The sequence below is a fragment of the Prinia subflava genome, chromosome 1, assembly GCF_021018805.1.
Source record: "Prinia subflava isolate CZ2003 ecotype Zambia chromosome 1, Cam_Psub_1.2, whole genome shotgun sequence".
Lineage (NCBI taxonomy): Eukaryota > Metazoa > Chordata > Aves > Passeriformes > Cisticolidae > Prinia > Prinia subflava.
In genome coordinates this window covers 71,653,784-71,675,900 of record NC_086247.1, presented here as the reverse complement: position 1 = coordinate 71,675,900, position 22,117 = coordinate 71,653,784, and the positions used below count along the sequence as shown (strand labels likewise).

Below are 22,117 nucleotides of genomic sequence, written 5' to 3'. Positions count from 1 at the left end.
TACAAAGCCCATACCCATGGCAGTACTGTGGGGCTAAGTGGTTACAGAAGACTGAGGGTAATACCAGAGAATAAAAGGAGATACACTTGAATATTTTTTTATAACATTTTTAGCTTTATTTATGCTTTTTTGTATTAATTAGTGTGGACTGTGATTGTTGTTATTATTATTGTAACTACATTTATCTCTTTCTTTTTTGTATTTTCATTAGATTGTTAGGAATTGAATTAGCCTAATGAGATTCTGAGCTTTATATTTATCATGTCTTCTCATCTGCCCACAACAAGAATTGAAGCATAAGATCTGATACATCTAGGATTTGAAAATCTCCCTGCTCACACATTCCGGCACCTCTCCAAGTAGCCTTTCCCAGTGTTTAACCTTTCTCTTGGGGAACAATCTTTTATCTCCTTCCTGCCAGGATTTATTCTGTCACAGTTCAAACCTATTGCCTCTCATCCTTTCACTGAGTGCCTCTCAGAAAAATCTGACCACACCTTTTGAGTAAGCTCCTGTGCTACTAGGCAGATGTTATTTTTCCCCTCCAAGCCTTTTCTTCTCCAGGCTAAATACCTTGAGTTCTCCAAGTCTCATCATCTGTCATGACCAGCAGCCCACTAAGTACCCCTGTAGCCCTTCAATGAACCCTGTCCAGTTTCTATTTACATATTCTATCCATCTTTCCCATGGTCCACCATGCAAAGTCTAACACCTCCTCAGAACAGGCTTTGTTTCTAGTGCTGACATGTCGATCAACAGAAAGGACCCACACCACATGTGCATGGTTACAAACACAGCTGAAGTGAAAAATGGAGCCTAAAATTTAAAAGACCAGCAGTAGTTTTTATTTTTCCTGTTTACTAGCCTTGAAGCAATGAGAAATAGGAAAATAAGGAAGCTCTTAGAAAAGCTATTGTATATTCATGAAAATATTACTAGCTTACCTTTTAAAATGAATTAATTAAACCTGCAGCAATCCACATTTCATATATTAGTTCCAAATAATGTATTTCAATGTTTCTGTTCTTTACTAACAGCCTTAAGCCTCACAAATGTATGAAGCTTCTCTGTTTAGATTAATTTAATAACAATTTTGAAATATTTCGGTTCCTTTAATGAATGGCACAGTGCTTCACCATGTTTCAGAGAAAAAATTAAAATCCCACTCAATGGTTTGAAATCTCATTCATTTTCATCTGCTACCTGAGTGTTGTTTCTAAAAACCATCATTATACTGCCTCCTTCACAAAGACAGCATTTCAGAGAACTCACTGAACACCAGCACCTTACACACACCTCCCTGCAGTGTTGTAAGAACCTCTCAGTGTATATTGCTGTGTCTCACGATGCAAAGCCCCAGAAGAGAGAGAGAAGAGCAATTATACTGCTGTCAGCATTGAGATCCTGCACTCAGCGCTAGTGAGTCATTACCCCTACAAACTGTCAGCCAGACTTTTATCAGGGAGACAAATAACATTATGAGAGGCTATTTTAAATACGTATCTTGGAATAAGGCTGCAAATTAAAAAGAGGTCAGAATCGTTCCACATTTCTCTTTCATAAACACTGAAAAGAAATAAAAGGTGTGTGAGAAGCACCAAAGTGAGCTTTGAAAATACTGCTTTGTACTATAGGAGCTCAAAAGTGTCCCCTGCCCTGCTGGGAGATGTCACCACCCGCAGCTTCCCATCCCTTTGGGAGCAGCCAGCCCTTGCTGTGCCCCAACAGCAGAAATACACAGCAGTGTGGGGACAGTATGTCCAACTTGTACCTCAGTATACACACAGCCCCTAATTCACCAGATTCTAATGTACGTTGGTCTCACTTGAAAACAACGAATCTGGGGTTTCTCTTGAGTTCTTTGGCATAACTGTTGAGTGCTATTGCAATATGCTTATCTACTGATGTATCCAAATGGTGTTCTCAAAAAGGCTATTCAAAGATAAACAAAAAAATCCCAGTAGCTGAAAAACAATAATTGCCTATGTTTGTATAAGCCTACTCTCAAATATTATAAAAGTAAACTCACAGAATAATTTGAAACATAAATCGTACATCTTTCAAAAACAATTACAAAATACATGACGTCCATGATCTGGAAAAATGTGCAAATTTGACCTGGAGCCCTAAGCACTTAGAAGCACATCCTACGCTCTGCACTTGTACAAAAGTAGCTTATGTAAAATAAATTAAACTAAATTAATTTTTTTTCCTGTTACAGAGATGTAGAATAAAGGGTCATGCTACAACCTTTTACAGGCTAATAAAGGCTTTGATCAAAACCAATGCTTTTAAAAATGCACTGTGCTCTTATTGTTTCATTGTATCCCAGTTCTCTAAAAATAGTCACCAATATGATTGACTTGCTTCCTGAATACTAACAATGTGGATGATCTTTTGTATCTTCTTGGCAAAACAAGCAATGTAAAAAGACAGACTAAAGTACATCCACTTCTGATCTAATGTCTGCAAACAAAGAAGTGTGTTAATACTGGGGAAAAAAGACAGCCACCTTATACAATGAATCCTCATTTTACCTTTTCACATTTAAATATCTAACATTGCTAAGTGTGAATATATGGAGGTTTTCATTTTTTGGTTGGAAAAACCTTGACAGGAGATAAGGGACGCATATTAAGGGGTTGAGGGGATCAAGGCCAAAGAAATCTATAGAAGAAGATCTGAAGGTCTAACAAGCTCTTTTTGAGCTCACTGGAGGTAGAAAAGATCACTGACTTCCACAGAAGACTTGACTTTTGTTCAGTAAGACATTGACCCATCTGTTACTAATCCAGCCCTGCAATACATTACTTAGGGCTGTGCAGATGTCTTAACTAATTTAACAAATTTATTCCTATAAAACACAAACATGACAACACACATTTAAATATCTATTTCTAACAAATTATGTATAGTTTCCTTGATTATTCTATAAGAACAAAAACATTTATCAGTGAAAGATGGTTTTTCCTTCTTTCCGTTTTGCTAGGCTACAGCATTTTTAAAACACAAGTACTACAAACCCCTAAGAGGAAGTATCTGTCACAGAATCCCTGGTAGTTTTGCTTCTCTTCAGGTTCTCAATCATCTCTGCAAGACCTTCAGAAATGACAGTACACCAAAGCTACTCATGTCTTTCCAAAGAAACTAGTAACATTTAGCAAAATAATATGCATTTGCAGGAAACATCAGCTAGAAACACGTCTGCTGTAAGTCTGTCTACTGTCTTCTTACAAAAAGCATCCTTACTCCTTTGAATTCAGTGTCCAGTAACACAACCCACCTGCCTCTTGCAGATAAACCAACGTGTTCCCTAGGCTTACAGGGAAAAGCAGCCAATTGTGGAAGCCCAGGCCCTTACAACTGAGCTCAAAGTCCACCCATTCCCTGAACACAGCTGTGGAGGCAGAGATGCAAACAAAAATTACTGCTCTTACAAACCTCTCCTGCAATAGCACCTGATGCAAATTTTGCATCTAATCATCCAAATTTGCTTCCACCATAAACTGTTCTCCTTAAGATTACTTGAAATGTTTTCTAGCAACTTCAGCCAGTATGCAAACCAAGTGCCCAGCAGAATAAGGACAGCTCTCTGAACACATGACCTGTTAAAGTCCTGGTGTGGACTTTCCATTTGCTTTTTTTAAGGAAAAAGTGTTGGTGAGGGATCTTGAAACCTTGATTTAAAATGGCTACAGGCATTTGTGAGACAGACATGACAATTAAGGTCAGCTGGGACACACAAGGTGCACACCAGCAGTCTTTCTGGCCACAGACACCTGTCAGTGAAGACTCCATTCTCTGATCCCTAATAGTTCATAGAAGTTCGAGTCTTGGTGACCTTCAAAGCAAAATGCACCTATCTTCTTTACTATTTGATGAACTGATTTGTATTTCAAATTCTCTTAAATGAAGCATCTATCTGTCAGGATGATAGGCACTGTACAGAACTTGCCAAGAAAAAAAGAACTATATAAAGCAATCAGAGAATTCTTTTATTCAACTGCTTCAATAAATGACAGTATCATTATGCAATTTTCCTAACTTCTCTTAACAAACCTGACCTCTAGAATTATATCACATGATTCATCAGTATTGTAGATTCAAATATTTTTCAAAAACAGTGCAGTAATATCAATGATTTGCAGCACTGGTCTTGGGCATGAAGAACTGAAGATTCCCAAACACACACAAGTACATCTCACAGCTATTTCCATGAGGACAAGAAGAGACAGTCTGCAAACAGGATCTATACAGCATTTGTAACTTCCTTTATCATAAAATATTTTCGTAGAAGAAGTGAGAAAAAGCTATAATTTGACAACAGAAATAACTAACAGTTTCCTATAGTCAGATGGAAATTGTGCACAACCGTGGTCAAAAGACTTTGCATATTTCATGAAGTTTAAGTTATTCAGTGTGTTTTCCCGTTAACAGGCTGGATTACACAGCAAAAAATAGGGGGACAGAGTAAAAACAGAAAAGCAGACCCAGCCATGGGGTGTTACTTTACCTGTTGCCTCTTCTCAAACTCCAGCTTGATACGGGATTTGATGCAGTTGCACGTGTCCTGGTAGGTCTGCTGCAGCGCCAGCTCCATGAGGTGTTTGTGGTACGCTCCCGCCAAGTTCCCGCAGATGAAAATTATTACATTTGCCAGTATCTAGGGGAATTTAAGAAAAAAAAAAAAAGTTTCAGGGAATTTATATAAATATATTGACAGAAATTAATCCTAGCTTGCAATGAAGGATTGCTGCAGTTATGTATTTTGCTTTTGTTTGTTTCTAGCCAAGGTTAACCTTTCAAAAAGCCTTTAAAATTAGTGGCAACTTCCCAAGCAATAACAGAATCACAGAATCAGGCTGGATACCATTTTAATTTAGCATTAAACAGGAATGAAAATGAGCAACATTTTTGCCTACTCAATGAGGTACACGTTTTCTGAAAAAAGAATTTCAGCTCATGTTAGAGCTCACTGCTGAGTATTAATCAGGTGGGATCATCACCTACTCATGTAAAACAATAGCTATGGCTCCTAATAGCAATACTGGAAGCCATGTTATTGCTATGCTCTTTCAGCAATGTTTTCTTTTGTGGTGCCATATGATTATGGGGTGAAAAGTCACCTACACACATGAGAAGCCTGACCTGCATTTTACCTCAGCCTGATCCACTGCTACCCATCAGTCAGCTATAAATAGTGATGATAAGAAGTGTTTAAGGAGCAAGATCTGACAGCTGTCTACTGGAATATATTTTTCCTTACTACCAAAAAATTACATTTGCCTAAAACACAGAACTTTAAGATTTAGGGGGTCACACTTGCAGCATTAGATGCCATCTGCAAGCAACAACCCACAAACATGAGAAATAAGTTTGCTTAAAAAAATCAAGGCCTTTTTTGCACTTGACCTTTAAAAAGGACACAATATTGTCGGTGATGCTAATACTTTTAACTGTACTCAGCTTATTGCTGCAAATAAAAGAAACACATTTATCCATTCTAGCTCACTCAGAGCAAAAGAAACACAGTAAAGTAATGAAGCCAATTCCTAATTCAATAATAAAAGTAATAATAAAGATAATATCAAATTAAAGTTGAGATACAGCTGCAGTCTGCTCAGAGCAGGTCTCTATTGTCTCTACTTGTAAGGCCCTGGTGTATCATATACCCTGGATTACAAGCACCACATGATGTCGTAGTCCTTGTGGTGTGGAAGAAAAGGAGGAAGAAAGGAGGCAAAAATGTTGTTAACTTCCACAGCTAATCTAATAATGAAGTTTATGGTAGATTTCCCTGGTGACCGTCCATGGGTTGGTTTTGGTGTACCTATGTATCAGGCAATCTTTTGTGAATTGCTAGTAGTGGAAGATACAAATCAGGAAAAAGTCAAACAGCGTGCTATGGTGGTTCAGAGAAACAAGATATATTGTCCTAGTAACAGAAATCCATCTCCTTGTGGAATACATTTTATCCACAAAATAACTCCCATGGAGTTTTAATGTTTCTTTAACTGGAAACTTTAAAATGCAAGATTTAAATACGTGCTTTTATTTCCCTCACAAATTTTAACATCATTACATGCAATACCTGTTCCTCCATCTGTGACATTTCTGACATCTCACCTTTCATGGCTCCAAAAAGATAAAAGCAGGAGCTATTCACCTTTACTGCAAAAATGATCGATGTTCTCAATTTGGTAGAACTTTTCTTTCTTTCCCTAAAACTTTAAGATTGTGGCATTATATTGTTTCTAAAAGCAACATCTGAGTTCTTATTTTTTTTCTAAAACAGATAAATCTAAAAACAATGAGAAAAATCTACATATTTCACTTTCTCTGAAGAACTTCTGTTATGAAGTAGAGGAATAAGAAACAGTTAAGCATTTCACAACAGCCAATAATTTAAAAAAAAAAAAAAAGGAAAAAAACCACGAACGTGTGAGATTTTGGTGTAGAGTCAAACATTTGATCTTAAAATATTTTATATTTCTTTGTAAATCACAATTGCTTGATTCTGCTTTGATATCAGCAGACATGGATTGGTGAAAAAAGATCTTGTGTGACAGATCACATACAAGGGTAAGGATCTTCCAACTGGCAATCGTTGCTGGGTTTTAAAATAAAATTATGTCAGCAGGAAGAAATGCCTGAAAAAAAAGACTGCTGGGCATAGAAAATCCTGAGATACGTAGTAGGAAGGTTTAGTAATGAAATTGAACTGATATCAACAGTGTGCTGTCATAATCTCTAGGTAGATATCACTGTTTAAGGGCTGCACACACTTACTAAATGCATTGTCCAGCTTCATAAAGGTCATTTAAAGCAAAAATTCAGGAATATAATCAATAAAAATCTTTAAAAATATACTGTAATGGGTAGATGGAGGAGTAAATTATGAGTATCATCTTCACAGTTATAGAAAAACAAATTACAGTTTTATGACTGAACTAGCTGAAGTGAGAAAATAGATGGAAATAAGTGACTGACAGGCAAGGAAGCTAATTAACCAGGCTTTTCAGATACTCAGTGGGGTAATTCAGCCCACATGAAGCTCTGCTGTGGCTTCCAGTACCTGAATTAAGCTGTTCGAAGGCAGCACAAGATATCTCAGATACTGCCACACTTAGTGTAGATCTAACAAGTAAATGTGCAAGTGAATATGAAGGTAGAAACTGTTTAAAACATCCTTAATTGTTTAGGCTAACATGGAGTTCATTCAGGAATATGTCACTAAGGGATAAAATTAAAAACAAAAAATCAAATGGATGAACTGGTCTCTAAAGATTTCTTTGTTTTGCCTATATTTATTCTGTCTTGAGTGAATATTTCTGCTATTGAGCAAAAAGCATCCTGCCAATACAGTGTTCAATAGAAAGTACAATTAACATTACTAAACAAAATAATCAACATTATATACTTCTTGCTGAATATATTTCCCTTCTCAAGTCTGCATTTTCCTCTGAACTGCAGCCCAGTTTCAACATATGAGCTGAACATGAGTTCAGTCCCAGGTTTGTTCCAAAGTCTCATAGGCATTCTCCCAGAAGAGACAGCTTCAAAGTTTTCCTCAGTCTGAAAAAATTAACTGACCTTCCCTCTTCTTAAGCAAGTACTCTAATCAATATGCAATCATACAAAAGGTTTCTTCTGTTCAGGCACCTGCTCCGAGAAGACGCCATGGTGTGAATCCCATCCATACCAAAGCACTTGGAATGAAATCCTGAGTCAGACCAATCTTCTACCTTGTCATTTCTCTAGGGTAGAACTCTGCAGTGTCTTTCCCCCCGTGCTTTTTTTTTTTTTTTTTTTCTTTTTTTGGCCTCCTCCCAACCCTAGATGTGTATTAGATAATAAAAAAAGCTGTGGTGGATCTTCGGGTAAAAAAACATCTTCTCCATGGTGCTGTGAAAGCTCTGATAACTGTGCAGGTAAAAGTGTAGCTGAGAACCTCTGTAGAGAATTCAGGAATCGATGACACAACATGGTTAGGGATTTCTCCCAGGAGTACAGGCCTGAGCTGTGGAAAAGAGTATAAATAATGATGGTAACTCAACAGCAGAAAAAGGCCAGGGTGACCTCAAAGACAGCATTGCTTGAACCTGGCTCACACCCTTTAAAAACTGGCACTGTATGACCAAAACCCCAAAAACCCACAGTACACACAAATTCTACTAAGCTCCCACTCAATCGTGGGAAAATATGGAAACACTGAGCAACCCTGCAGAAGTTCTCATCTCTCTGTAGAGTCAGAGTGGAGAGAGAGGCAAATCTATCTCATGGGCCATCTGCACCCCTTCAGATATATCCATTAACTGTACACTCTGCTGAAGTTTCTATTTGATCAATGAATAAATTCCATGTCTACAGCAAATGATCTAAATATGAGTCAAAAATTAACACAAGGAACACCAAGATACCACCAGGAAGTATCCCTAACCACTTAAGGAACATAATCATGGCTGATGAATCCTCAGTCTCTTCTGACCTATAGAAAACTCTGAGTGCTTCCAGGCAGTGGGGCGATTTTACATTAAAGCACAGGTATTCTTCAGTATCAGTGAATATTAAGTAATCAGATGTCTAGTGCTTCACTATCAAAATAGACTGTATTTAAAAGCAAATGAAGACAAAGTTAAGTAGCTATGACTAATTTCTCAAGAGAGTACTACAGTTCACTGAGCTGCTCAAAAAATGTAATGCATCATATAGAAGCTCAACCGATGAAAGGTCTCCACAAAGATACATGCATACAAAGAAGTACTGTGCTATATAAAAGTAGAAGAATTATAATACAGACTGCTGATTCAGATTGAAGTATAAATATTTTGTTAAATGTCTTAGAAACTGCTGTTCAAATACTGAATATAAAATTTAGAATTCTTCACAGATTTTCCCTGTGTTGGAAGTTTTCAGTTTATGAGTTACTTTGCCACATTTCTTTCCTCTTAGGTATTTTACATATCCTTCCCAAATAATTGCCTGAACAGAATTTTTAACGACAACAACAAAATCAACACAAACTATTAACAATTTTTTCCATAGTTAAATTTCACTTTTCATCTGGATAAGAAAACCGAGGACATGAAAGATGAGAGGTGCGGAAAAATTTGCTATCATTTATGATGTCTGCATGGAAATTAAAGTGAGAAAGAAGAATTCTTATGTCATTGCCAAAGTTCAAATTCTTTAGCTCTGCATGGATGAAACGTCTCTCCCTTCATTTGATCTTTCATGTGATGGTTTGTGATGTGACTAGCCAAGTTGTGGAACAAGACTGTGCTGCTTTGGACCCTGCAGAGCTTTAGACTCAGACATAATTCAGCTAAAAACAATGGAGTAAGTGCTGCATAGAATTAAAAAGCAGCCTTTTACAAGGAAATGCTTAGCCACTGTGTAAATTCAGTTGGTCACCATGCACTATGCCCAGTACCATTATTTTAAGTAGATGTATTCAGAAGGTTCTCCAGCTGTTCCATGCAAATGTCTTCAACATGTAGCTCTGGCCAGTCATACAATGTTGTCTTTTTCTTCTTTCAGATTTACAGACCTATAGAAGTCCAACATTTCAATACATTGCAGTGCCAACAACATTTATAGCTATGTCACAGCTCACAAATAGGATGGCAAATTTGAAAATGGGAAACATTTTGCCATATGGCAACTTCTGTTTCAAAAACAAGGAGCTTTGGAGAGGAGCAAAATTATGGGACAAACATTTTTGTAGCTGGCCTAAAACTAGTGATCTTGTGGTGCCTGATCTGCCAGCAGCTGTCAGAGAAAGTAACACCTGGCCTTTTCCTGTACTCAGTGAGACCACTAATCTGAAGTTGTTACTATGAAAGCTCCTGTGGTTCCTGAAGAAATGTAGCAATCTCTTAGATTTCTATTTCTGTTTTAGCGATGATGGTAAAAGCTTTTGAATTCAAGTAATTCAGGTGCAGAACATGACTGCCTGAAGGACAGAGATTATGGGCAACTGCATATTTATTTCCTCATGAATTTGAAGGAAAAAAATCAATTTCTTTAATCACTGCAAAAATTCTTAATAGTCTGAAAGGTCAAAAATATTTAAAACCTTAAATACTTATGAGGGCCACAATAAGAACACACTATAGATAAAGAGAACAGGAATATCCAGTATCCTCAGACCCTTTGTCTATATCAAGGAGATTGTCAAATGTTTTACAGCAAGGTAAGTAGAAAAAAAAGCTGCAATTTTGCAAGAAACAACTCAGTTAAAAGAAAAACCACAAACCAACCAAAAAACTCCCTTCAGTCTAAGGCGTCTCAAAATAACTGAGAAGCAACAAAAAAATAAAGATTTGAACTACTCAGTATCCCAGATGGTTCCATATTTTCAGTGCTAAAATAAATTTGGTAAGGAGTCCCTTGTGGAAGGGGAATTGATGTCATTTTACAAACCAGGAAGTTGTGATGTTGTCTTCCAACTGGTATGTGTAATTCTCTTTGTAGCTTTTGCAATCAGAGCATCGAGGACAGCAGCAGGATATTCCTTTTTTGTAATACCTATGTTATTTGATGTGATTTTCTTTTTTATCATTATTACAGATTGAGCTTTCTCAATCTGTAGCTCTAAGCTGTTCTTTAGAATAACTGGATTTATTTCCTTCAGCTCTGGGCATACACAGACCCTGTCTATATGCCAGTGTAGATAAAAACAGACCATAAACTCTAAGCTCTTTAATCAAACCCAGGAAAAATAAACTAGAAACAAGAATCAGAGTTATGGTACCTTTAGATCATTCCTGTGTAACACATATAATCAAGATCATTGACTCTAATTAATGACTCTTAATATTTTGAATCTATTTTTTTGTTGTTGGTGTTGGTTTTGTTTTTGGTGGGGTTTTTTTGGTTGTTGTTTTGTTTTGATTTTGTTTTTTGTTTTTGCCAGAGGGGAATTCATGCTCGCTTCAGTGAGAAGGAATCAGGCAGCCACTGCACTCTCCTGGCTGCCTGCAGAGAGGTCTTCTGTGTTTACATGTACCTCTGGGATCATTTTATTTCTTTACTACCAAAATTGATCTTCAAATACTCTCTCAAAATAACTGAGATTAATTTTGAGGTTCTGGATCTCATGTAGTGGTGAGTATTAGTGTGCTATAAAGAGAGAAAAAAAGACAATAAAATTAAAACAATAAAAAAATAGAATCTATGGAGTAATATATCAATCTTTGGCATGTTACAGAAATAATCCTACGTGTGATCTTAAAATACCTTCAGTCTTTTCTAATAAACCTGGTTTAATCTTAAAAAAAAACCAAACAAACAAAAAAAACCCAAAAAACGAAAAAAACCAAAAAAAACAACCCACCACTAAAATCTCTACTATAAGTACATTTACAGGACCAGCAATATGCTGCCAAGTTTAATGTGTACCAGTAGATTTCTCTCTACTTGCCCTGATCAGAAATACTATCAGGCTATCTCTCCTGCACTGTCTAGCAGCCTTCATGAAGTTTATTTCTTATTATTATCTACCAGACTTACTGAAATTTCTTCATATATCTCTAAACATCTCCCTTTCTGGCAAGTTTTACAGAAGTTAATCAATAGGTTCAAAAGTTACCAGGAGAAGGAAAGATAAACAGATAAATGAAGTGATAATCACATATGTGCTCATTATTCATGTACTGACATGACTAACCCTAATGTAGATTTCAGATTTTTCCCCTAATTACTATAGTTTATACTACATGTAACTACACTGCATATTAATATGCTACATACTCTCAGTTATCAATAGACATGGAAACTGAAATCAGTTTAGAATTACACAGATAAATTACAAAAGAAATATATATACTCAGTGTAATTTTTCTATTGCATTTCAAAGAGTTGGCAATAAATATGTGCTTTAATCTATTTGATAAACATTTTGAAATTGTATTTTTTATGATCTCTATATGAAATTCTGATTTATGTGAGCATGTTTTTCGAAGGTAATACTTTTTCTATCAGTGTTCACAATGATCTGATAAGCTTCTTCACTGGATATACTTAGGAATTTTTTCTGCTTGTCTGACGACAAACTTCAATCAAACTCACTTTTCATAATTTGGCAGTCTGTGCTAGGAATCAGTGATCTTTGGCTATATAGTTCACAGGGAATGGTGTGGAGCAGAAGGGAGGATAATGGTAGTCGTGTGTAAGTGAGGAAAGTGGTGATCTACAGAGTTGGATTAAATGGGTTCCAGAATGTCCTCAGAGCTGGAGTTATTAATTATGACAATGTTACAAGTGTTTGTAGTGTTTCTTAAAGTTTTTTAAAGAACTTGGTTACCATTTTGAAATATGTTGAGATCTCTATTCAGTATTTGGGTTAATTCCTAATTGGAAGTCATCTAAATTTGCTCTCAGGAAACCTGAAAGTTCTATTTTCTGGTGTCGGGCAAATGCTGTCAAGAGTAAGCAAGGTGGGGCAAAGAAAGTACTAAATTTGGGTTACATTCAGGAAGAAATAAAGAAAATATTTAAACCTTTTCATGTTGTTGTTGCCAATTCAGTCCATCTGTACATAAACCACATCATTTTTCTCTCCTTCATGCCTCAAAACTGTCAAGATGTCATTTGTCAGGTCAGGCTTTCTGTTCCAAAGCCCTAGTGTGAAGCATCTTGGACACCCTGAAACACGTGGTTTGTGGGAATATATTCTGAGTAACACCTTGAAAGTTAGCACAGTACCTCCAATTCATAGAACAGAATCACAGTCATAGGATCCTTATGGTTGGGAAAGACCTCGAAGATCATCAAGTCCAAACATTCACCCAGCACCACCATGTTCACCACTAAATTCTGTCCCTAAGTGCCACATGTTCTTTGAACACTGCCATGGATGATGATTCCACCGCTTCCCTGGGCAGCCTGTTCCAGTGTCTGATCACCCTTAATTCCTAAAATCCAGTTTAAATCACCCCCTGGCACAACTTGGTGCCATTCCCTCTTGTCCTATTGTTTGTTACTTGGAAGAAGAGACCCACACCCATCTGTTTAAAACCTCCTTTCAGGTAATTGTATATAGTGAGGAGGTCTCCCCTGAGCCTCCTTTTCTCCATCATTTTCTGTTCATACCAGCATTAGTGACACCCCTACAGGCACCTAAAATACTACACAGCATGGTTAGGAATAGGCTATTACTCTCAAACTAGCTGAGAGCAATGATTAAACAGATGGAGGTATTTGTCCAGGGAAGAGAAATTTTCCATCCCTCCAGACTTGTTCTTTTACTCCTATTTTCTCTTCCTTGTCTTTTCAAGTACTACTTATCCATGCACAGCTCTTCCCTCTCAGTTCACTGAAGAGGCTTGGGCAAAGGAATCCTTCAAAGGTATAGACCTATCAACAAAATCAGCCTCATCTACGTGTTTGTTGATGCATTAAGTCAGATTACCTTTTGCTCCTTTCAAAACAGAATGTGTTTATCTCATTCTTTATTCTTACAGCTTCATTTTTTGCCTCATGTAGACACTGAGTTTACAGACCTAAAGTCTCCTTGACCCTCTCTAGAACCTTTTTAAAGTTTATTTTCACATTTTCTATCTTAGAGTCGACAGGAACCCAGACCTGTTTCAGACCAACCTATACATGCTCTCCGTCACCCATCCCTCCGAGAGGATTTTAATGTGAGATTTTCCTCAGTTTCTTCCTCACTGAACAGGTATCCAGAAATTGTTTCTCTGTGATAGCCTTGTCCTGCCTTAGTATTTTTGTAACCTGGATGTCAAATGTCAAATTCCTTACAGATTCTCTCTGAAAGTCCTTTTGTTACTCAAGTGCTGAAACAAGGACCCAGCATGCAGGGAAGGGGAGATTGATTTGGTTAACTGCCATAGCTCCAATTGCTACTATCTGCAATCTATTTGCTAAAACAAATTACATACTTTTAGATGTATGTTCTTCAAACTCCTATCTGACCGGTGTAACGGCATACGAAGGCATTTTGCAACACTTTAAAAAACACTTGCACAGATTAAATGTTTTCACTTTGGCTAATTAACTTTAGTGGTGCAAATAGATTCCAAAATTGCTGATAAAGCATACTAATTAGCAGAGTGAATAGCAGGAAAAAAATTGCAACTACAACAGGCAAGGTGGATTAAGATAGCTCCATAAGGTATTTTATAGGTAGACTACTGTGCATATAAGGCAAATGTTATTTTAACTGAATTACAATTTAAAACTGCTTATGATTATGTAATAGTCAAAGTAAAAATTTTATTTCCTCAATATAATTTTCTTGCTCATATCTTAATTTGCTTTTTCCTGTATTCAAAATATTATCTAGAGGTTTTTGCTTTGTGAATGAACTTACAAATTCTGTGCACCATTCAAGAAGCAGCTTTTAGGTTGTGAGTGCATGGAGGGAAGATTAAATGCTGATTGAAAAAGTTTTCTCTTCCAAAAATTGTACTTAAAAAATCAAATGGGTTTAATGCTGTGAAGACAGATAGAGGTCACTAAACTGGCAATATTGCCATTTACATGATAACCTTACCTAATACCTATACCTCTGCCTTACTACCAGATTTTGCACTTAACACACTTCTTACAAATTTCTTTACAGTTTGTATACCACATTTCTACATATTTTAGAAACAAAAAGCTGTGAATCTCTTATTGAAATATATTATGATATTTTGCAGAAACTCAAAGGCTTTCTTATGCACAAGGAGAAGTTGCCAATAATATGAAGGAAAGAATACAATTTCCAGATGATTGCAGCTATATTTATTAATTTCTGACTTCTTTCTCAAAAGTGACTGGAATATTATTGGAACATTATGGATAAATTAGAAATAGTCACATGAAAATACAATCTCTTTTTGCAAATTCTGATTCACGCATAGCAACAAAAATAAAAAAAAAAAAACAATTTCCCTTCTCTAATGTTTTTAGTCTCCTGCCTGTCTTTAAAAAAGATGCCTGTTTTGAATCTGGCATGTTCTAAGATAATAGAAAAATTACATCCTAAGTGCTCATAAGCAGCCATATGAATAGTGCAGAAAGTGCACATGACTTGCAGGATTTTTTTTCTGCATTGAATGACTACTTTTTTAATTCTCCACAAGAAAAATAATCCTGGACAAAAACAAAATTCCTATTTAAAGCCCATCAGTTTCAGTTGCTAATCCAAGTTATCTTTTACAGCAGAGTGAGATTCACCCTGCAACCAGCCTACCTTTTAATAGTACAGCCTGCCACAAGAAAGATTTGACAATACATCATGAAGATATGAAATAATACTACCTGAAAGAAGACCCGGGTGCAGCATTTCTCACCTACCAACCCTTCTTAATCAGAGAAGGCTGCTGGAGCATCAACATATTGCAAAGTCATGTGCTATCTGATGACTGTGATCAGCACCACATAGAATAGCAGACTTACTTTGCTTCTCCATTACGTTTAAAACACAATTTCCCAAACCTGTCAATCCACATACACACTAAGTTAATTTTTCTTCACTTAACATCTCAAATTCAAGTTAGTGAATTTGAGTGTATGGACATTACCCATGTTCACCTCTGGGACTCTGTAACACCCCTTGCTCTGTTTTACTAACCAGTCAAACATATTCATGTATGTTTCTCAGTTCTCTGCAATAGGCATTCATTATTTTTGCTTTGAATATCCCAATCCATCAACAAACCCTGCTACCTTGTTATTCACCCCTTTCTGCAGAGAAAGGTTTTCAATATACTTTTCTCTTCGAGGAAAAGACAAAATCGCAGCTGGAATTCCACAATTATCCAATGGCTCTAAGCCCACAAACTGACTCCTCTCCTTCCCCACTCCCACTGCTCACTAGACATTTCTGTTAGCCGTAGGATGCTGAAAAACAACCCTGGTAAATCAAAGCAGTTCCAACTCTCACAATTCATTTCAGCACAAGTTCATCACTCTGCACAGAACTCTTCTCCAAGCAGTTTTCTGAGACAGCCTGCAAACAAGAGGCTTTGTGGAAAGCAGCTGACTGTTACAGAAGACTTCAAAATCGACGGGCAGGTCAGTCACTGAATGGCCAGTTAGATGGACACCAGTAGGTCCGGCTTTTGCAAGAGAACAAACAAGGGCTTGGTCCCTGCCATCGGGCTTCTTGAAGCAGAAGCATGAGAAAGGATATGATCAGCAGCTCACAGGAGAACTCTTCAAGTGCCTCAAACCAGTATGATGGGAGCTGCATGCAATAGTCACAGAACAGATAAAAAACAGCCCAACACTTCATTGCTTAAAATGCCAAGGGACAAAATGAGTAATCACTTAAAGAACAGAACTGAAATGAGTACGGAACTTTACTTCCTTTAGCCAAGGCTTACAAATTCCTGTGTTGTATTAGTGCTCCTTTATTCGGTTACTTTGCTTATATTTTTCAGTTGCTTGCTCTGAAGACTCTTTGATTTGCTGTCACATGAACATTCAAAATTGTGACTTTCTTTGGTCTTCCTACAGGTTTCTTCATCTTCTTCCACCTCCTCTTCTTTGCACTGAATAGGTGATGTAGATGGTGTCCATGGAGGTAACACAGAAATGGACAGTGAATTACTTCAAAGTTTTCCTTTGCAAGGTACTCTTCAGTAGAAGAAATGAGCAGCAATATTATGGCTATTAGAGACAGCTAGCTGGGTAGCTCTGCAAAGAAAGTACAGAGGTACAAGCTGTGCAGGAGGCCACCATTTTATCAAGGCAAGTTCCAGAATAAACCAGCAATGAACAGAGAAGAAATCCATGCTTTTCAGAAAATAAATATTTTTTACTCTTGACCTTTTCCTACTCTGAAATAATGTTCATCGAAAGTACTTCGTATGTTGACAAAGAAAACAGTTGTGTGACTTTTTATTGGTGTTTTGTGGAGCTGCCAACATTTGCCAGTACAGCTGAGGGCAGGTGTATCCCCAATCCAGTTACCAGCATGTACAGGCCTTTATTAATTAGCACTGTGATGAACATGCTTATTGCCTGCCAAGTGACAAAAAAGGGTTTGTAGACAACACACCAGGACAGTGCACTGCTACAGAGCCCCAGAGATTATTTCCTGGAAATGTATTTTTTTCCTTCTAGCACAATCCTAACACTCCTCCATTCATCCAGTTCTGCATTGGGAAGTTTCAGAGGTCTAAATAATAAGAGACTGTCATTTAGCATCTGAATTCATCCTAAAGAGAGAAGATAATTAATAAAAATGAAGTGCACTCTGTGTTAGCCAAAGTTAATCACAGAAAGGGAGTTTTATTAGCTCTGAAATTGGAGAAGCATTCTGGGCCACTGTCTTACATTCAATACCACCAAAAATCAGAAATTATCTATAAGAAATTAAGCGGGTCTCTCTTGTTAAGAAAAATGGGTGGGTTTTTTTCCAAAAGCTATCTGTCGCTTCTGTTGCCTTTCGATGGAAAGGCAGGCGACCTGGTTTCAGAAAGCCAGCACGGCTGCTCGACCTTCTCCCGAGCCACTCGGGCCACAGACACGCTGACACCAATATGGTGGACGGCAAATGGCGATTTATTAGGTTCTTACATGGGGTTATATAGTCTAAGGGGTCTTCACTAGTCAGGGGGGGAGGGAAGGTTAAAGGCTAGTGGAAAACTACTGGGTTTGGAGGGGCTACATTGTTCTCAAAGTTAGTCACACATCTCCGAGGGTGAGGGGGAGGTCTCTGTCTTTCTGTTACAATCCCGAGATCTTCCGCGGCGCCAGGCCTTATCTTATCTGCTCACACACACACTTCTACATCAAAAAACTATCTTTTGATTTGTATTCTCTCCACATTTACATATCACAGAATCCAGACCATCTTTTCTAAGTCAGCATGCCTGGAGATGGCCTCAGATGCAAAAGATTCGGCACAATATTTTTCTCACTACTTTGTTAAAGGCCTCAGCAGAGATCCAGTTGGCAGTCAAATTCAAGGACACGATGGGATGCAACCACAAGAGCTGGGAGAGCCTGCTGATATCATTACAAGGCCACTCTTGAGTGTCTTTAAAAGCTTATGGGGATCAGGGTAGGTTCTTGAGTTCTGCAGGACAACAAATGTCACCCCTGTTTTCAAGAAAGGTAACATCACCTTGATCCCTGGAAAGGTGATAGTGCAAACCCTTCAAGAAGCCATTTTCAAACCCATAAAGGACAAGAAGGTGACTGGGATTAGCCAGAATAGAGTTATGAAGGAGAAATCACTCCTGGACAACCTTAATGTGATGAAACGGCCAGCTTTGTGGCTGAGGAGGGAGTAGTTGATGTGACGGGGCTTTGAGCACACTCATAAACCCTAGCAGCCCTCACCAGCCTCACCTGGGGGTTTTGCTGACATCCCCAGGGAGCTCTGCACTCTGCGCTGTGCTGCGGGAATGCTGGTCTCCAGTGAAGCCATCCCTGACCACAGACACCCTTGAGCTGTGGACTGACTTGACCTCAGCCCTGCCCGGTCACTGCCAATGTGCCCATAGGTTGCTGGATGTGATCCTGACCTGTGCATGGGATTTCTGGCTTGACCTTGCACCCATTCCTTGCCATGATTCTGCTTTTCACAGGTCTTGTCCCTTGGTTGAACCCAGCTACCATCTCTGGGCTCACCTTGCTCAAGTGCTGTGGGGCCAGGATCAGAGCAGTGACACCCTGGCCCTGTTGCTCTGTCCCAATTTTCTTCCTTGCACAGAGTTCTGAAAAGAAATGCCATTCAACTCAAGTCAATTTTCACTAAAAATAATATGATTCGCCCAAGAACTTCAGTTCACTGCCTTCAATATTTTCAAGCAATTTCACTGGATTCAGGTACTGAAAACATAATAAGAGCTTTATAAACAAGCAATGACAGGGAAGAATGAATTCATGAGATATATTTCTATTTGCTACACATTAAACTAGCACACTAAGACAGGAACAGGACATAATGTCAATGTATTCTAGTCTCTTTCCATAGTGGAGATCCATCAATAGGAGCATTCTGGTCAATTAACACATCAAGTTTCACCCATGTTTCATCAAAGTATCTTTTATTTACAGAGTAAAAGTGCATTGAAGCATTTACAGTTTTTAAAAACATAATTTCCAGGTACTGTAATTACACACCAGGAACGTTTCACGTTAATGCTGAAGAGTTTCATCTATATCATCATTTCTAGAACACATCAATGTCTCCAAACTTGGGTTTCAATCATAGCTTTCATACACACTTTTATGAATACCAAGTTATATCTGTGCATCAGCTTGCAGAATAAATTATTTTACTGTACTAAAATATAATCATAACTATCAGTTTTAGCATATATGTGCAAACATTTTTCATTGTATACTCATATATTAGTGAAATCCAAAAGTTCATGAACTGTCACATGAAGTACGAATAAGTCCATCTTTTAAACTGCATAGATTATATAATATTGGGGAACCTAAGCAAAGTGCAGTTTTTACTAATATCAGTGCTAACTCCCAGGAAATTTGATTTTTTTTTTTTTTTTTTTTTTACTTTCAGACTCATTTCCCTAAGAAGGCAAAAATTACAAAATATGTTGAAACTTTTAAGTGACATAAAATGATTGATACAGTCATCAAGTCTTTCACTAATTTCCATATAACTTATGGTGTGTTTGCAAACAATGGAGATAATGCTACTATATATAAAAGTATATTTAGACTTTAAAATATATTTAGACTTTACATTTAGTTTGGAAAAACAAATGACCCATTTAATATCAGAAAAGATAAAAATCTAAAACTACCAAAAATACCCATCTAATATAGCTATACCTATCTAATTGTAAATATTTTTAATGGTCAAACAGTTAACACTGCTGTGAAAAATCCCTACCATACTAAGAAGCAACTCACACATAAAGTAATAATTGATGAATAATGGTTGTTTCATCTCAATCAAAACACATTCTGCTTAAAATGCATTATGTTATTAGTTTGGTAAAAGCTTAAACAAAGCATCCTTTTAGCAAATAACAAGCTGCCATATACTAAAAGGCAAGCACTACAAATCAGTTACACAGCCTGCATCTAATGAGCATGACTGAGACACACTGGTGTGTTATGAATTGCACTACACATCCTTTCAAGGTGGTTCTGTGTGGCAGACAGCTAACCACAAAACTGCAAGACCAAAACCCAAAGTCCCAAAGTTTAAAGCCTCAGAGAATAAATTTCTGTGACCAAGGACACCAAACCGAACAGTAAAGCAGTGGCCATTTATCACTGCCAGCACACTACAGCATTAAGTGTCCCAGCAACCCTTCTCAAATTAAATCATGTGCTCCAGTACAGATAACTCTCAATCCTCTTACCACTTGCCTACCCTTAACTCTGTCAGATGTTCTTTCTGATGACACAAAAAACATGCTGTGATGCTGTCATCCTCTCTGGGACAGAGCTGTAGCTGCACACCATGGTCATACAATTACTGAGGTGTACAAAACACTCTCAGAGAAGAATTACTTCAGGATCAAGAGTGAAGTTTACCCTGAATCCCACCTCTGCCATACTGGAAACTCTCCAGGCTAGGAACTGTTTGATGTAGCTCACAGCAGTGAACCAAAAATGTTGCTTTTACAAAGTACAATGTGACCATTCCTCAAGTATTACACACAGTAGTGGTCTACTCCTTTCAAAAGGGGTGGAACAAGATAAAAAATGTGTGGAGAGAAGAGCCTGGAAAAAGGATAGTATTGTCCTTAATATTCTTCCAGCCAGTGTGGTTGGTGACCAGGCTGCCCTTCAGCTGGAGCAAACTGTCCCAACCATGCCAGTCTAATGAAAATGTACACATCCAATGGATCCACCCATTTCCACTGAAGTACAGCTGCACATCTGGCTTTCTATCAGATTTGTGCCACATGCTGCCAAAACCGTGCCAAGCAATGAGAGAAATTCAAAATCAGCCTCTGTATTTTTATTCCTCTAACCCACCAAAAGTAGCAATCTGATGCAATGGTTCTGCATCATCTATGCTAGGAATGTAACAAACTGAAATGCTACAAAGGAAAAAGCTTTTTCTCTGGGATTTCCTGTATTTAAAGCTCAAATGCTTCTTTTATAGAGTAATGGAAAGTGCTACAAAATTCTACAAAGTTACTTTTGCTTTGTTCTTAATACCTGAAAGCTCATAATCTTTTAGGTGTTTATACACAGAACTTTTCGTTTTCAGGCAGAAAGGATAATTGTCTGCTTAATGGATGTAGAACTGTGGCAGTAAAACCACACTTGAAGTACACATAGACATCATGCAGTCACTTCTTCCACGCAGATGGCTTCAACTTTGTGTCACCTTCCCACCCTAAAAAAATAATTATCAGACTTTGGAAAGTAAGTCTGGAGTAAAATTCTGTCTGTTTATAAACAGTATCAAAGTTGTAATGCTATTAAATGAAATATCTTTATGTTTTGCTTTCTTTACAGATAATCCAGGCAACCAATAGGTTACAATAAGGGATGTTAAGCAGGTTTTATGGGGAAGCTATTGGACTAGCTGGGTTCCAAGAGCAGTTTTAGCAGATTATGGGCATGGAAATGACACTATCTGGTGTTTGTGATTGGCTCACACCTACTAAATGTCAGATGAGAAGGGCCCAAAATCTATCCAGATTTTAAAAATCAAACTCAAACTTAGCTGAAAAGAAAGTAAGTGCTTCCATGCTTTTAAATACTGCAGATTTTATTAGGACTTTTCAACATTTCTTGCTTGTTGAACAATATATGTGTTCAATAAATGATTAAATGAATGGCACTTAAGATTCTTTTTAAAACAAATGCCACAATGATCAAAGAATAATCAAAGAGTTAGAGCGGGAATTAAAGTAGCAAGACACAAAACCAGAATCAGAACAGTTCATTAATATATTTAATGACTATGCACTAAACGCAAATTAAAAGTTACTCTAAAAGCATCTCAAGAAAGATCCAGCTGGATTTAACAAACTTTTATTCAGCAGTCTATTCTTTCATAAATTCTTTAAAGGCTTGCCTGCTATTATATAATGTAGACATTATTAATCTGATATTTAAATGATTCTTTACCAGTCTTTTAACTTAACCCTAATTTAGTATTTAATACCAAACTTATCAGAAGCAACATGCTTAGAGTCAGTTTGAAAATGCT

At 37.4% G+C, this 22,117-nt stretch overlaps 1 protein-coding gene across 1 annotated transcript in view; it reads right to left on the bottom strand.

The window, feature by feature from the left end:
* Positions 1-22,117, bottom strand: part of ADCY2 (adenylate cyclase 2) — a 210,226-nt gene that overhangs the window by 105,960 nt on the left and 82,149 nt on the right. Inside the window, exon 4 of the mRNA XM_063399668.1 lies at positions 4,514-4,663. Coding sequence (XP_063255738.1) covers positions 4,514-4,663 — 150 coding nt within the window. The remainder of the gene's footprint in view (positions 1-4,513; positions 4,664-22,117) is intronic.